The sequence below is a fragment of the Alligator mississippiensis genome, chromosome 2, assembly GCF_030867095.1.
Source record: "Alligator mississippiensis isolate rAllMis1 chromosome 2, rAllMis1, whole genome shotgun sequence".
Lineage (NCBI taxonomy): Eukaryota > Metazoa > Chordata > Crocodylia > Alligatoridae > Alligator > Alligator mississippiensis.
The window spans coordinates 104,062,925-104,080,287 of record NC_081825.1 but is presented as its reverse complement, the minus strand read 5'-3'; the positions used below and the strand labels follow the sequence as shown (position 1 = coordinate 104,080,287).

At 42.8% G+C, this 17,363-nt stretch overlaps 1 protein-coding gene across 5 annotated transcripts in view; it reads right to left on the bottom strand.

Annotated features, from left to right (window-relative positions):
• Positions 1-17,363, bottom strand: part of RNF150 (ring finger protein 150) — a 307,968-nt gene that overhangs the window by 186,132 nt on the left and 104,473 nt on the right. For 2 of the 5 annotated variants that reach the window (XM_019489760.2, XM_019489761.2), the window contains exon 1: positions 11,956-12,550. The exons of 1 other annotated variant lie outside the window; for it this stretch is intronic. In XM_019489760.2, the coding sequence (XP_019345305.1) occupies positions 11,956-12,409 (454 nt within the window). In that variant the 5' untranslated portion in view covers positions 12,410-12,550. Of the gene's footprint in view, positions 1-11,955; positions 12,552-17,363 lie in introns of those variants that run through there. 2 more of the 5 variants (XM_059722039.1, XM_014595673.3) reach the window with 2 other exon arrangements.

Here is a 17,363-nt window from a genome sequence, read left to right as displayed (position 1 = left end):
CCCTTGTTTGTAGCCACATGTTGTCTCGTCCCAGGCTGCAAGTTCTTTGGAGGAAACCTCATCTTTTTGTTCTTTGTTTGTAGAGTACATGACAGGGGTCCTGCTCTATAACAAATATCCTATATGTGATAGTAATACAAATAAATAACAAAAAAAAAAGTGTGGTCAGAATCACCATATACATTGTATTTCAAGTATCCCTGAAGGCATGTAACACCACTCGCAACAGAGAAGCACAACTGATGCCCTCACAAACCAGTACTTGGTAACTCGGAGAGCCACAGTTTAGCCTCTCTTGCCATTACACATCTATTACTTGTAACTATAAAACAAGCATTACATTTTTTAAATTAGTCTTTGGATAAGAGTTTGGACGCTATATTTTAGGCTGATATAAAGCTCTAATGCCTTTCTTTTCAATTTACAGTAAGAAATGTATCCTAATTCTGTTAAACATGTAAAATTACAAATAGAGCTCTGAGACAAACTATGAAAGACCCTTGGGTCTCGTGGTATAATTAAAAATCACTGCAGTTACATGGGCAGAAATAAATATATATATTTATTATATTTGATACACAGTATCCATAAATCACTCAAGGAGAAAGAAAGATGAATTATTATTTTAAAGTCTACTGTATTTTAAGAGGCAGAAAATCCAAAACATTTTTTCTTCATTTTAAAATAAAAATGGCAATAAAATATCAAAAGGTCTAATTCTTTTCACCTTATCTCCAGTAAAGCTTTCTAACTGAAGTTACTTTACAGAAGAGAAGCCAGGCAGAAAGCAGGGCAGCATGGCAAGGGTGCGTGCAGATGTGCAGGGTTGCCGCTCTAACACGCTGTAACTACGTGTTAGAGCTGACTCGATTAATCGAGTGTGCTAATTACCATGCTCCAGCAGCCTTCACATCTCACGTATTCAGCATCCTGGCACTTCAAAATGGCAGTGGGGGCACTTTAACTAAAGCTTGTCGAATAAGCTTTAGTTAAAGCGCCCCCACCACCATTTTGAAGTACAGGATGCTCAATACATAAGATGCTGTGGGCACTTTAGAGTGGCTCTCATTAAAGTGCCCCCCCCGGGTGCACCTCTGGGGCACGTGTAATGATGCGCTTATAGACTAACTAGTTTAAACTTGTAAGCTACAAGAAACTTTGTCAGACACTATGAATGGACTTGCAGAGAGTAGGGATAATAAACAGAAAGGATAAGGTCACTTAAATACAAAGGACAGAGAAAGCCAGAGGAAAGGATGTAAAGGGTGACGGTGGGTTAAACAGAAGCCAAAATATAAATACTGCACTTGTAAAATATATTGCAGTTGTGTTTAAGTTGCCTTAAAGACAACATAATTTTTATCAGCATTTATATTTATTATACCTGGGGCAAGAGTGTTGCTCTGAGATATCCCTTGAATTGAATTCTTCAATTGAAGGTCACCCCCTCCATAGTTAAATCTAAATAATGTGTCAGGAACAACTGGCTGCAATCTTCTAAAAAATAAAAATAAAAACAACTACTTTTCCACTGAACAATGATGAGTTGTCAGAAGAGCAAGATCTCTCAGATCCACAGACAAATTTCATCTTGAAATTTTTAAAACGTGGTAAAAGGCCTTTCTTTGTATCAAGTCAAAACAGTTTGATTTTTCACTGCAAAATGACTTCACACAAAAAAATGACAGCATACATATGAAAAGTTGAAATTGGAACAAATGACTCATTTTTATCTAAATGAAATATTTTGATTGACAGAACCTGTGAAATGAGGTTTCTTCTAGAATTTTATTTTATTTCTAATTTTAGTTTTGTTCTACTGTAGAGTGGAACACTTCTTAAAATCATGGAATTTTCCACAAAACAGAAATTCCAGTTCTTCCCACATATTTATCAACCGTTTTGCTACTTTTGCCTTGAAGTAATTTAATCTATAAGCCATTCTGTCTTCCCTCAAATCATGCAACATGGCCAGAGTCGTTACTGGTCAGCACTATGCTCCGCGCAGTACTCTGTTAACTTGCATCCCTCCCACACCCTTGTACTTTTCCTGAATGGCTCGAGATACTGCAGTGTGCAAGGGCAGATGTCACCATTTTTGTCACCGACACATGCTGAATGGCCAAAAGAACATTTTTAGCAACAAAAAGCAGGCTACATCTCCCAAAGCAGCAGAGAATTTCCATCTGCTGCTTTTTCAGTGCATGCCATGATCACTTCTCTGCCTTTTCTGCTGCTGGACCTGGCTCTGGAGCTGCTACAAGGAAGGTACAGGGTGCAGGGGCAATGGGAGGGGGAGTGCCTTGGCAGTGCCCAGGGCTTGTGCCCTACTCCCTCATCCATTGATACGCTACTGAACATGGTGGTTATTAAGTACTGGTCATTTTAACCTACCTGTTCCTATCTGTGGATACTATCAGAATAAAATATTATCCCTAAATACATCACTTCTGTTTTACTAGCCTTACTTTTACTATCATTCAGCTGCATATGGAGACCACACTCGCTCTAAAGAATCCTGTGATATTTTCTTGGAAAGCTGGTATGCAAAAATAAGCTCTAATGCACTGTGCTATCACTAGAATATATACTGTGGAGACCAATCCTGCATTAGCCAAGTGATGGATTACACAAATGAGTGGGTCCTTTCCATATCTAATTTATATGATTCAGTGATGGTATTGTTCCCCTCTGTCTCTATCAAACAAGCAGCCAAGTACCTAACACTCAAATGTAGCTGAAAGAGCAGAAATGGGCCTTGTCTGAAATTAATACTGTTTCTATGTAGGTCTGCCATGCAGAAGTTATTGGAATGTGGTAAAGCACTTGGACTATACCTCTATAATAATCAAAGTCTTCATCATTCTGGCTGATGGTGTACAGGAGGCAGGGGTCACTTGAAACTCAGGCTTCTCACATGACAGTGCGCTCCCTGATTTGCCAAACAAACTAGACGAAATAATGGACTCTTTCAGTCCTTTTGTTACATTTGAAAATGGTGTTTCTTTTCTATTACAAGGAAAGAAAGCTCTCAAAGTGCCAACAGTTAAGCAGCCTCGTTTTTATTTCTTCTGTTTAAAGCATTTCAGTGGTAATGCATGATGTTGTACTGCAAACAGGGGTCACTGCAGAAATATATCTGTGTGAGTTAATGAGCTGCAACTATGTTAGCATAACAGTGACAGACTGCACTGTTATAATATCATAACCAACCTTACTAGCAAATATCATCGGAATGCCAAATTTCTAATGACTACAAACAAACAATAAGGGACAACTGCTGCAGTTGTAAGCCATTCTTTCAAAAACAGTATACAAAAATGCCCTGCAAGATTAATCACCACAGGTGGGAAGCAATAATCCACTGCGGTCTCATTTTAAAGGAAGCTTTCCTTTGTTTGATTCAAATGCACTTTCTGCAGCTAGCTCAATGGAATAAATGAAATATTCTTTATACAGTTGCTAAATTCTGCATATGCTGAGGAATGGCTAGTGTAGTGCTTCAGATAACTGGTGGGTGAAAGGAGAAAAAAAATCACTTTTTGGAATTCGCAGGTCAAACTGGAAGGATCAATAAAACTAGAAATTTTGGAGGGTCAATGCAATCTAGAAACCAGACATGATGAACCAATACTTATTGCTTTAATAGGCTGACCATAAATCCTGATCCAAAGCCCACGGAGCTCAATGCGAGTCTTCTCCTTAAATTCAATGATCCGTGGAGCAAGCGATCAAGCTGTTAACTTAAGCTAAGAGATTCAGATTAAAACAAGAAGTTTTCAGCAAACTGAAGTAAATTTTCTAAGAGTAAAATTTAATGCCAGGACAACTAAGAGGAACACTTCTCCTTATGCCAGCTTTCAATGTAGCTACCCCTGAATTTAAAAGGCACAGTAGATGAGCTGAGTAGCTTTTTCTTTCATCTTGAAGAACACAGAATCGGTACTGGTTTGCTGTTCTACTTGGGTCAAACTCATCCCATCCTCTTATAACTTGATTAAGGTTGAGGGAGTTACAAGAATGATGAATTTGTCATCAATTGTCTCTCTCACAAAGTCACTTCACCATCAGATATAACTGACAGTCTCTGCTAAAGAGAAGCTCAAGACTATAATACTGGCAGAGTTAGAGCTCTGAAGTGAGGTTCACTGGCATCTGAGTAGGGAAGATTATTCAGTGCCTCTCTGCACTGTGATTACTTCAAGTGAGTGTTATAAATTCCTTACTTTGATGAGCACTGTGTGGGATTTTCAAAATGGCTCAAGTGTTTGGGGAGGACAACACATCTGCACAAAAAAGCCAATGGGATTTGCCCCCCTAATTATGTAAATGCTTTTGAAAATATAACCCTAAATTCACTCAGCAATATAATGTGAATATTTTCACACATTTTCCTGTCCCAGTTCAAGAAACTGTAAGCTAATTTCAGAGTTTTCATAAGCTCTAAAATCCAAAAGCAAATTTTATATTAAGCAAAATTAACTATCTTCCTGTAATTGCAAAGGCCAGTTGTGAAATGAAAGTAGATATCATTGAATTAAATCTCAAAACACTCCAAAAGGGATAAATATTAAAATCCAGTCTCTTGGTTTGTGTTCCCTAAAACAGGTCCATAAATATTTGCTTTCCCAAAAGTCTGTAATTCTATTTTAATCAATGCTTAAATGGGTATCTGGGACAGGATCTGGGACACCACCTTTCTAGGGGGTACACACTGAGATATTTGTACCACTACAACTTTTTTTAGACAGGCATACATCCAGATATCATGGCTGAAGCGGACTGAAATGTGGTTCTATAAACCATATGTTATTTTGTGGGCTGTCAAAGTCAAATACTACAAGAATGAGGTTGAAATGAAAGCTCTTAGAATTGATTTTACTTGGTTGGTTGAAGCCACAACCTTTATAGGCGTTAAGTGTAGTTAGTATGTTTAATTCTGTTTTTAAATAATAAATACAAATAACCTGGTGTTAGCATTATGATTACCTGGCAAACCAACAAAAAAAAAAAGTGAATAGTTTTGGATTCCATTAACAAAAACACTTTATGCACCAAAGGAGATATAACTACTGTGCTGGGCACTGGTTACATACACTTCAGCTTGTCTAGTTTTGAACACGGCATTATAAGAAAGATGATGAAACTGTGAGTGATGAAGATAATGAGGTTAAAATGAAGGCCATGAAGAAACACTGAGGGGCCTGGGCATGTTTAGTTTAGAGAAGAGAGTTTGGAAGGAGGGGGAAGGAAATACGTTTTGAAAGACTACCATAAAGCTGAAAAAATATATTCCCTTGCCAGGGCAAGACATGAGGCAGCAGGTTTAAGCCGCACCAAAGAAGATTTTGAATTTAGATCAAATCTTAGGGACAACTTCCTATCTTTGAGAACAATAAGACAATAGAACAAGTTGCCTAGGGAAGCTCCTCCAAGTGGGAAACCACTAGCAATGCACCTTTTTTAAAATAAGCTAAAATAAATACATGAGCAGAGACATATTAATGGGCAGTGACATTAAGATGCAAGGAAATGTCACTGCTTCCAAAAAGTGATTTAGAAGGAGAGACTTAGGACTATGAAGCCAGAGATGAAATCCTGGTCCCAGTGATGTCACCGGGAGTTTTGTCATTGAACTGAGGCAATGGATTTTACCTGAATTTTTACTAAACATTTTTTCTCTTATAACAGCAATTGGCAGGGATCGACGAGAGCCACTTCCACATAGTGAACCCTGGAAACGTTGCTGACAGCCAAGAGCTCCCAAATTGACAAAAAACGCTAAAGTGCACAAAATTAAGATACGGACACTGTTTCTGTCATATGAAAGAAGCAGTGACTAGCAAAAATTCTATCTAGACATTACAGCCATTTAAAAGATCCATGTACTATTTTCCTCTTGTTGAAAACAGGACATTATATATATTTAAGCATATATTATAACATATAGATTCATATAATATACTATACAAGCAGAGTACAAAGTGGCATTCAGATTTTCTGACTCGCATGCCTGCTAGAGAACACTTACAATACTTATTATTCTAAACAAAAGTAGTGGTTGTATCCTAGTTGCAAATGATTCAAATCCAATAACACAATGCTGATAGTACCAAGGACCCAATGTGACATTTCTTCAATATTGTAAATTATATTGATTTCAACTACATTTTTATTATCTGTACTAGTTATGTAATATGAATCAGGTGTATAGACTGCATGGCATTAAAAATAAAAGTATGCACAGCAGCTGCCAATGCATACTTCAAACCTAAATAAGTGCTACTTCATTTCAAATTAAGGGAAAAGGAGGAAGAACACTCAGGAACCTAATTGACATTATGAAATATTATCCTCAAAAAAATCTCTTCTTAGGGAGATTTACTTTATGAAAAGTTCCTTGTTTTTGACAAAACAGTTTCTGAAGCTTACAGAAATTCTGCAAGTTGTATTCTTCCATAGTTAAAAAAAATTTAAATGAAAACCAAGCACATTCCAGCCAAGAACTCCTGTATTGTACTATGGATCATTATAAGTTAAAATAGCTCATTGTTTAAAAATCTTCGGCATGAATAATGAAGATGCTGAGGGATTCTGTTCTAGCAGCAGCATAAACATTTCTTCAAGAAAGTTTGGGTTCTGTGAAGATAAAGATCCCAGTACTACCTTGTTTCTGAGGTTTGTTTGTGTATGTACAACTAGTGATCCATAATTAGGCTTGGCAGGATTTGATTTTTTAATCAGTAACGCTGATTTCACCTGACACTCCAGACTGATGGAAAAATATTTATTGATAATCATCAAAATTCACAGGAAGGAGACAAAAAGAAATCCACAATGTGGGTAAGAAATTCAGGAGGGAAGAAGGGGGCAGCGTGTGCGCACACACATGCAAACTTATGGTGGCTGCTGCAGGCTAGGTGAGGGGAACCCTCCCTGGCTTTGTCACCCACGCATTTCTCCTCTGGCAGAAGCTCGGACAGCTGCTGTAGGAGCTGGGAGCTGTGCTGGGTAGGCCTGAGCTGGGAGCGGGGGTTGGATGGGCAAGGCTGTTGTTAGCCTGGAGCCCAGTGGCTGCTCACTCTGCCCAGGTCCTAGCCGGGCACCAAACTCCCGGTGAGCCCGTCCCAGCCCTTGCATGGTTTTACGAATGTATGACCAAATGAACAGAACGTTTTAAAGCAATCATGTTTCATTGATTTATAGATATTTACTTTTTATATTTGAACATGTGATTTTATAAAGATTTTAACAGTATACTGTCATTTCTAAATTGCCCCCCACGCCCCTAATTTTGTACAACTCTGAAAATTTAGATCAATACAAATTAAAAGAAATTCTGATACATAAACAATTTTAGCTGTCAACGTTATTAAAAAATAAAAATGGAATTCTGCCAAGCCTATTTATAATCATCTTAGCACAGATCAAATTACAAGTAAAATATCCTCAGGTTTAAGTATCAACTATTAAAAAAAAAAAATCTTATAATGCCATCTTTCAGGCACTACTGATAGGTTTATCAGAATTTACAACTGAACATATTTGCTAAAGAGCCAAACACAAACACACAAGTTTGGTAAAGTTCAGATTTGGATGTAAATTTATAGCACAGAAGATTAAGATGGTCTGAACTCTGGGTTTTGTTTCTGCCCCTTTTAGCTATATGGAAATTGCATCTCAGATTTTGGATTGGCCCCACCCCATTTTTGACAAATGCCAAATACTAAGAGTAAATTAGGAACATGTCACACACATAGATTGTCATTAGTTTTGTGAACAAACATATGATTAACTCCCTGGTATCTTCCACTAAATCTAAAGCTAATATTATTTAAAAAACAAGAGAAATAGAAGAACTAGCAGTAATTCACCACCTGTTGCTAAAATGCACACTTGACTTCCACTAAAAGGCATTTTAAATTTTTCCTCCTTGCTTCTAACTATCATCAGGAAAAAAATCTCCCTTAAGAGCTCACTGCACATTCATCTGAAATCAGACCTCTGACATCACTGTGATGTTTATTTATCACCTGATTCAAAGATTACTGATAGGCTTTGAATCAGGTCCTTGGAGAGTGGGATTTTAATGTCATGTTACACTTGAGTTTTGTACAAATCTAGTATTCTGACTCCTCTGTTTGGGGCACTGGGACACTGAAAAATGACAAGTGCAGTTCTTAGGGTTTGTGAAAAAGCTCTATGATAGGCTTACATATTCAATAACTATTTTTGTTTCTAAAGCACCTGGTAATCTACCCTCTAATACAAATGAAAATAGACTATCTTTCTGCAATACCCTATAGATTTTGATGAACAGATTCTAAGGTGAGAAAGAAACACTACCCTGAATCCTAGCAGAATTTTCAGGCATAGTAGAAAAAGTAATTTAAGTGACTAAGTGAAAGGCTGATCAATAGGCATCCTAACTGTATAACAGACAATATGCACGCATGATGTCAGCAATTTGGAAGGAGAGAAAAAAAAGTTTCTCAGGGGTGGGGGAGGGAAGAGCTGCAAGACAAGACACTAATGTGGCTGGGAGACAAAGCAATATGAAGATGATGAAGGAGAAGCTGGGGCACTAAAACAAGACTGCAGGGAAAGTAAGAAGAGGTGAAATGGTATAAAGCAGGAGAGAAACAAGAGAAACTGACATGACAAAAAAAGGAGGCAGAAGAAATTGGAGAGGAGAAGTGTAGAGAAAAGAAAGCAAAAAGAAGCAGTAAATTCCTTTGTGAGTAACCACTAGTTCATTATGAAGCTGGAAAATTAAGCTCTATAAAGGAAAGTCAGAGTTCATTTGATTTAATTCATAAAGGCTGAAAAGAAGGAAGGATAAAGAGGAAGAAAAAGGAGCATGATATCATTTGCTCTGGCTTTTAAGATAGGAAATTTAGTATGTGCAGCTGGCAGAGCTGACACGGCTGATCTGAGAGACTAGGAGCCCAAATCATCTTTCCAGCTTGTCTGATCACTTACACCATGGTAAAATGAATGTAAAAACACTAACGACTCAGAATGCTATCAGTTATGATTTTAAGCACGTTTACATTTGCTTTGCCCTCTCTCAGGATAGTAACATACAGTTAAGGATGAACCAGATTCTCTCTCTCTACCCAGATACAATTAGGCTAGGGCTGTCAGCTTCTAAGATGTTGTGGGCCACAGCAATGTGGGCCATACCAGGTGAGCTACAGGCAGCTGGGCAGCATAGATGCTCCCCTTTCCCTGGTTGCTCCTCATGGACCCCCCCCCCCCCCCCCAACTGCACTGGGCCTTCCTCCACTGCTGCACTGCACAGGTGTAATTCCCTCCCTCCTGCTGCAACATGCACCCTTGCAGGCAGACCTTGCACTGGTATGACATCCCTCCTCCCAGGACAGTCCAGACTCATTCCCAGCTCCCTGTGCTACACTGCACTGCCCCAGCCCTGGCACAAGGAGGGAGGGGAAGCCTAGAGACTGGCTGCTGTTGCAGCTGAAATAACAGCTGCAACAGAGTTTGGGGGGGGGGGGGCAGGGGAGCTACAGCTGAGTGAGAACCTAGGGGTTGCAGCTTAATTCCTTGTGGGCTGCATGTGGCTTGTGGTCACCAGCTGGACAGCTCTGAAACAGGCAGTTCATAGTATCTCTACACTGCAAATTTTTTCCTTCCCCCTTATCATACCCAACCATAAACTGGCATTTTCATTGTGCCAACAGTAGGGTTTTACTGAGGTAAACTCATGAACTTTGCTCCAACTTCACAAAACTAAAGTCTTCACATTTTCCAATGAAAACAGAAATTCTGCATTTAATTTGAACAATATATTAACTTCATTTCACAATAGTTTGACTGACCATAGTGCACCAGATTAAAACAGAAAAAATACTTTAATTTTATTCCAGCATTTAGACTCACACGGTTGAGTATTCTGATAAAAAGCCCAGCAGTCCTAATGGACATAAGTTCAGTACTTGAAAAGGAGCTTCTGAATAGACTACAGGGAGTCAAGTATCACTACTGGAGTTGCACTGTTCCTAAAAGCTGAGACAACTTCCAGTAACAAAGACTCTTTCCTTCATCCCTTATGGACTTGAACCTTTGAATTTACATTGTTTTACTCCACTGTTTCCTAATAAAACAACATTTGTGTGGGAAACAAGCTTAGTGCATTCTTTAGAAACCAGGCAAGCCATTAATTGATCCAACATGTTGGCAGTTTCAGAGAAACTTATTAGACACAAGCAAATGATATTTTGTGTTGAAACAGACTGAACTTGGAGTGCCTATGGATGTAAAGCCCCTCGTTAAATAACACTTGTTAAATAACCTGTAATATTTACAAAAATAAGGGGTAGAATTTGACCAGCTACCTAACCATATGCACTTTATAGAGAACAGTTAAAAAAATATTAGGAGGGTAGGAACTTCTAATTATAAAGAAGCCATGAAAAGTCCTGAGGAACATTATGATCTTTAAAAATAACCTTCCACTGATCCAATCTACCACTTCCAAGGTGTATGAACTTGCTCAGGTGAACAGTTGCTCTCAAAAAGAGAGTGCAAGAGGTTCAGGGTGTACTGTTTGCTAGTAACTCTACTACTATGTTACTAACAAATTCCTTTTCCACTCATCCACTCTGGGTCATTTATAGCATTAAAAATGTCATTAGAAATATCAGGTTTTGCATCCTGTGTGTTACAATTTATCCCCAACTCCACTCAGATTCAATAGGCATGAAACACCTGGGCACAATTAACAACCACTAGATGCAACCCAGACTCAGATTTCCCAAATAGCTGGCATTTCAGTCACCATAGATTGGACTCTTGGCACACAAGACCAACTACCCTTGGCAGAAAACTGTCCCTAAAAATAAATTTAATTAGTTGTTCCTACAAACAACATTATTTTGGATCAAACCTTGTAGGGGTTGCAACATGTAGGCTTCCCACCTTGAGCAGCTTGGTCACAAAGCCCAGCCCTACAGGGTCTGCTGTGCCCCGACTACCTAGCAAAGGTCCTTGCAGGGTCATGCCCAGAAACACTCCCCAAGTCACTCCAAACTTCACCACCCGCCACTGACACCCACGACTGTGCATAAGTCCTGGCCACTATCTCGTCCAGCAGCATCCATGTAGCACCCAGGAGCCCGAGAAGCCCGCAGGGGACAGGAGAGGAGGAAGGGAACCAGGAGGTGACAGGGGCACGCCCAGCAGCCGCTGCCAACAGTAACCCAGGACACCTCAGTCTGTGGGAGGGGATGGCAGGGCAGACCAGGGGGCCCAGCCCAGACCCTCCCACTCCATGACTTTATCCCAACTTGCTGGGACCTTACCCCGGGCAGCAGGCTTGCACAGAGCCAGGGTCACTGGGGAGGTGACAGGGATGGAGGGATGAATGAATGGAGACACAGAGGGATGAATGAAGAGATGGGGGAATAGATGGAGGGCTGGCTGAATGGATGGAGGAAAAGATGGAGGGATGAATGGATGGAGAGATGGATGGTGATGAATGGATGGAGGAAAGGAGGAATAAATGGAGGGATGGATGGATGGAGGAAAAGATGGGGAAACTGGAGGAATATATGGAAGGATGAATAAATGAATGGAGGGATGGATGGGTGAATGGAAGGATGGATGGGGGATGAATGGAGGAATAGAGGAATGGATGGGTGGCAGGATAGATGGAGGGCTGGGTGAAAATGAATGGAGAGAGGGATGGCTGGGTGAAGAGAGAGGTGGAGGGCTGGGTGAGGATGAATGGAGGGACAGGTGGAGGGCTGGGTGAAGATGAATGGAGGGACAGGTGGAGGGCTGGGTGAAGATGAATGGAGAGAGATGGATGGGTGAAGAAACGGGTGGAGGGCTGGGTGAAGACGACCCGAGAGAGGGCGGGCTGGGTGAAGATGAAGGGCCGCAGGGGAGGGAAGGAGGGAGGCGGGCGGAGGGCTGCGGGCCCGCACTCACCGGCGTGGGGCATGGTGACCGTCTCGTTGGCGCCGGCCGCGCCCACGTTGTAGATGACCACGGCCGAGGCATTGTGGGCGGCGGCGTGGCGGATCTTGTCGCGGTAGCTGCAGTTGCCCCGCGGGATGAGCGCCACCCAGGCGCGGGCGGCAGGCGGCGCGGCGAAGCGCGTGGCGGGGTCGCAGGCCAGGCGGTCGTGGGCGGCGGGCAGCACCACCTGGCCGCGCGCGTCCTGCTTGGGCGAGTGCTCGCCGTAGCGCCCGCACTCGCTGCGCTCGCTGCGCGGCTCGCCCCCCGCCGCCGGCTCGGAGTACGTGATGTTGACGAAGGCCGTGTACCACTCCTCCTTCTCCGCCACCGTGAAGTCCAGGCAGAGCAGATGCACGAAACAAAAGGACAGCAGCCATGTTGAGAGCGCCAGGCTGCGGCACGCCTGCATCAGCCACGCGGCCATCGCCCCCCGCGGCCGGGGCGGTGCAAGGGCACGGGCCGGGGCCGGGAGCGGGGCGGCCGCGCCGGGCTGCCTACTGCATCCCCGCGCCCGCCCGCCCGCCCGCCGACATGCACCGCCCGTGCGGAGAGGGGAGGCGGGCCGGCCGGGCCGGGGGAGCCGCGGGCAGGAGGAGCTTCCCGGTGATGTCAAGCGCCCCGGCGGCGGCGGCTCCGGCTGCGCTTGGCGCCGAGGAGCAGCAGCGCCCCCTGCTGGGAGCCGGGCGGGGATCCCGGGCTGTGTCCGCGCTCGCGGCGGTGGTGGTCCCAGGGCCGGCCTGAGGAGGGTCACCCCGAGCCAGCCCCCGCCCCGCACAGCCCTCAGCTAGGTTCTACGCAAGCCGGCCTCAGCCCCGCATTTTGCCTTCTTTCCTACCCACAGGTCCCCAGCAGGCTCTTCGGGGAGACGTGGTATCCGGTATTAGATCTTCACACATTTGCATTTTCACAGCCCTGCCTTTTGCTGCCTTTCCTACCCACATGGGTTCGCCAGCAGGATCTCCGTGTGCCTGCCTTTGTGCCCCAAAGCTTGCAAAGAATAATTGTCCAACTACTTAGTCGGTCTAAGAAAAGATATCAGGGTATAAATTGTAGCCATGTTGGTCTAAGGACACAGGCTGCCAGTCCAACCCTTGGTCTGAGGCAGGGTCACCCCTATACAACCCCCAGGGCTGGACAAAGGCATGGGCAAACCAGGTGGCCACTTGGGGCCTGGGCAGAAACGGGGCTCGAAAGTGGTAATTTTTTCCCCCATTGTCTGATTATTATTATCATCTCTGGCAAAGGGGGCCCCAATACTAAAAGTTTGCCTGGGGCCACCAGTAATCTAGGTACGGTGCTGACAACCCCCCACCACACACAACCCTCAGCTAAACTCTACCTAAGACTGCCTCAGCCCTGCATTTTTGGCTTCTTTTCTACCCATGAGAGCACACAGTTCTCCCTATGGCTAAAGAAGGGCATTTGTGCCCAAAAGCTTGCAAAGAACAATATTCCCAACTATTTAGTTGCTTTAATAAAAGATACTAAAGGTATAGGTTGTAGGCGTGTTGGTCTACCAATCCAACCACCTGCCTGAGGCAGGATCATCCCTATCCCACCCCACCCCGCTTGCCCCACACAACCGGCAGCTAAACTCTACCTAAGACTGCCTCAGCACTGATGGGCAAACAACATTCTTTAGATAGATGTGATATCTTTTATTAGACCAACTGATCCTCATTGCAAAAGTGTGGCATTTTCACAGACCTGCATTTTGGCTTCTATTCTACCTATGAGACCACACCGTTCACCAGCAGACTCTCCCTCTGCCTCAAGAAGGATGTTTGTGCCCGAAAGCTTGCAAGCAACAATTTGTCAGGTAGAAACATCGTTCATCAGGCTGAGGAAGCATCTGCAATTGGTCTGTGCTCTTCCTAGATAGAACAGAAAAGAAGCCAGAGGCCAGTGTGCCTAATAAAAGATATCACATCTGCCCAAATAACCTTATTTGCCCATGTCAGGGCTGAGGCAGTCTTAGGTAGAGTTTAGCTGAGAGTTGTGTAAGGTGGGGGTGGGGGAGAGGTTGGTTGGATGGGATGATCCTGCCTCAGGCAAGGGGTTGGACTGGGAGGCCTCTGGAGATCGCTTCTAGCCCTGCTTCTCTAGGATTGTGGCAGGCTGAGAGGAAGGGAAGGGAAAAAGAAAAACCCTTCTCAGTTTAGGGCCAGGGGGTTTTCATAGGAAACTAGGGCTGGAAACAACCTCTGGTCAGTCAAGGTCATGTAGTGGGGCTGGAAAGGACCTCACAAGGTCATCTAGTCCAGCCCCCTGCTCAAGGCAAAATCCTCCCTGACTCAAACATCCCAGCCAGGTCTCCTTCCAACCTGCTGTTGAAAATTTCTGAGGATGAAGAAGCCACAGTATCTCTGGGTAGCCCGTTCCAGTGCTTGATTGCCCTCATAGAAAGTTTCTCCTGATTTCCAACCTAAATTTCCCCTGCTGAATGTTGAGGCCAATGCTCCTAGTCCAGTCCCCTACAACCACTGAGAAAAGCCCATCTTCATCCTCTCAACGATCACCTTTCACATCTTCGAACACTTAGCAAATACAAACACATGCAATTATTCTGTCCCAAGTGCAAGAGTTTCTAATTGTCCATGTTGAATCCCATCTGGTTTTGTTATGCTCCAGGCAGCTCTCCTTAACATGTTTGTCTGGATGTGGTTCCTTTGCCCCTGTTTGCCCCATTTGATCAGGGGAAAATAACATAGCCTGGGGATCCCCGTTTGACATCTCTGTGTCCACCTCAAATGCACCACATTGCAGCCCCTGTCCTGCCTCCTCCCACACCTTTTCTGTTATGCATTTCCTATCCATAGCCCCACCAAGCCCCAGGGCCTTCTAGTCAACCTCCTCCTGGTTCTGACCAGGAAGGAGGCTCCAGCTGGGAGGAACCCGAGCAAGTATGAGGCTGTCTTCCTGTGACTCCTCTGCTCACATCTCCAGGCACAGTTTCATTGATCAGCATCTGCAGGCTCTCTCGACTCATTCAGGGGGCAGCGGGTGCTGGCTAGTGTGCTCAGCTCAGTGTCCCCTTCAAAATCCCTTGTTATTAACCTATGACCTCACTCCCCTTCCTGTTTTCTCTTTATTTGTCCCCCAGAATTAATTGATTTGTCCCCAGTGGCCTCTCTTATTAAGGGAGGCTTATAGTATTTCATGGTGGACCTAATCCCATAATCTTTGGCATGTTAAATAGGTCTGTTTGAAACCTCCGGGTTTAGCTTGTGAAGCCTGTATTAGGTGTTTGCCCCTCACCATGCTGATATGGTGAGGTGGCCTTCAAAGGATCTTACCATGCTGATTTCATCAGGCATCCTCCAGAGGATCTCACAGTGCTGATCTGATGAGGCACCTTTCAAAGGATCGCACTGTGCTGCCATGATGAGGCGTCCTTCAGAGCACCTCACTATGCGGTTATGGTGACTATCAGCACCTTAAAAGAATCTCGCCCCAGTTAAGAACCCCTCCTTTAAGGACTAGAAAAATCCCTGCTTGTGCTCAGTGATCTTTCACAAGTTGACCTTTTATTTGCTTATGGCTATTGAGAGATTTTTTGTATTGACAAATTGTTTCTTAATTTGGTTGTGTGCCTTGAGCTACAGGGCCCAATCAAAGACAGCAGGGTGGATAAGATGGACAGCTGACTTTGACCCATTAAGTTTCTCATAAAGGTCCATCTTTTTCTGCAGCAGCAGGAGTAGCCCCTTTGTTCAGGAGTCAGCTGCAGGATGCCTGAAGGCAGTTGGTGCTGCCCTCTGCTCTAAGGACAGGCTGGCCTGTAAATCCTATGCCACTGTCCTGATGTACAACATTTCTGTACAATTGCTGCTGTGATATTGTTACGAGGCCACATAAGAAACAGAAGTGAATACTGCAGAGTTACGTGGCAAGTGTGGTCATTTCTGCATGTGCAATTCCCTATTTCTAAATGTTATAAATTAAGGAATGCATACATTTTTCTATTTCAAAACAGAACAACCATGAACTATAAACAGATAAACAACAAACAAAACCAGGCAGGAGAAATGTTTGACAAAAAAGTTGTGTATATACATATACACATACACACTTTTCTGTTCAAAACATAACATATCCCATTCCCTTGCCAGAGGAAATCATATCAGTGCTGAGATGTGTTAAAAAAAATAGCTCCATAATTTTTCTGAATTTCACAGCACCCCACGTAAAAAACCACTGAAATGTAGTTCTAATTTTCTATTCCAAATGTTACTACTATTGTAGCGCCAACAAATGTCTTAGATGAATGGCAGACTATGATAAATACTTTTATTTGGGGAATTTATAAACCTAAATTGCAAAATTCCATCATGCAATGGTTTCCACAAAAGTTCCCAAACCTAGTATCTGATTTCCCAAACCTAATTTTGAGATTTCCCAAACCTAATGTCTTGGATTTAAGACCCCCAGGGGTTGTCTTCCAAACATTAAATGTTAAATGTTTCCAAACATGAAATATTACTACCAAACTAGCCAGTTTAGAAATGTGGTATATTGGATAACACCAATTCACTGTAAACATTGAGTAAAAATACAGCAAATACACTGGCCAGCAGTCGAACTTAATATATTAGCATGGCTAAAGTAATCTTTCAGGTCAAATTCAATATATAATCACCCCTTTGTGAAAACAATGAAAACCTGGGATAACACATATAAAAGAAATTAAGACTGCACACATCACCTCTAGCACTTATATGTAATAATATTGAATTTAATCCTAATCATTTATTAGGAGGCTTTAATATATAGGAACATGTTAGTATTATAGATTTTGAAATATATATTGCTTTTGATGAAATAATGTACCACAGGTGGCATTAAAATCTCATTTTTCCAATACCTGCAATTGAGACACTTTACAACACACTCCCCCCAAATGGTAAACCTTGGTAGAATTCTGACAGAATTTTAGGAAATATTCTTCACACCTATGAAACACAGAGGCCTATTTTCTATATTCTATAAAGCAATTTTAAATAAACAGTGTTTTTTTTCCATATGGCTGTGACAAAATAGGCTAATGACATCGGATCAGAAATGAGTTCTGAGGAATGGGACACCATCTGGCACAATGGTCTTCACACAACCATCTGCACAGTAGTAAAAGGAAATTATTTTAAAATCCTATATTGATTTTTCTCTCACTCCACTTAAATACATTTATGGTACAAGAGCAGGCATATGTTGAAGGAAGTGTGAACAGTTGTGAGAATCCTACTACATGTAGTGGACACATCCCAGAATTAAACTCTTGGAAGAAGTTTTGAGACATACAGAGGGAAATAGCAGGATACCCACTGTCAGATTATTTCTGATGAACCTTCCTGAGAACTCTGCAACGTAAGTGCCATAGG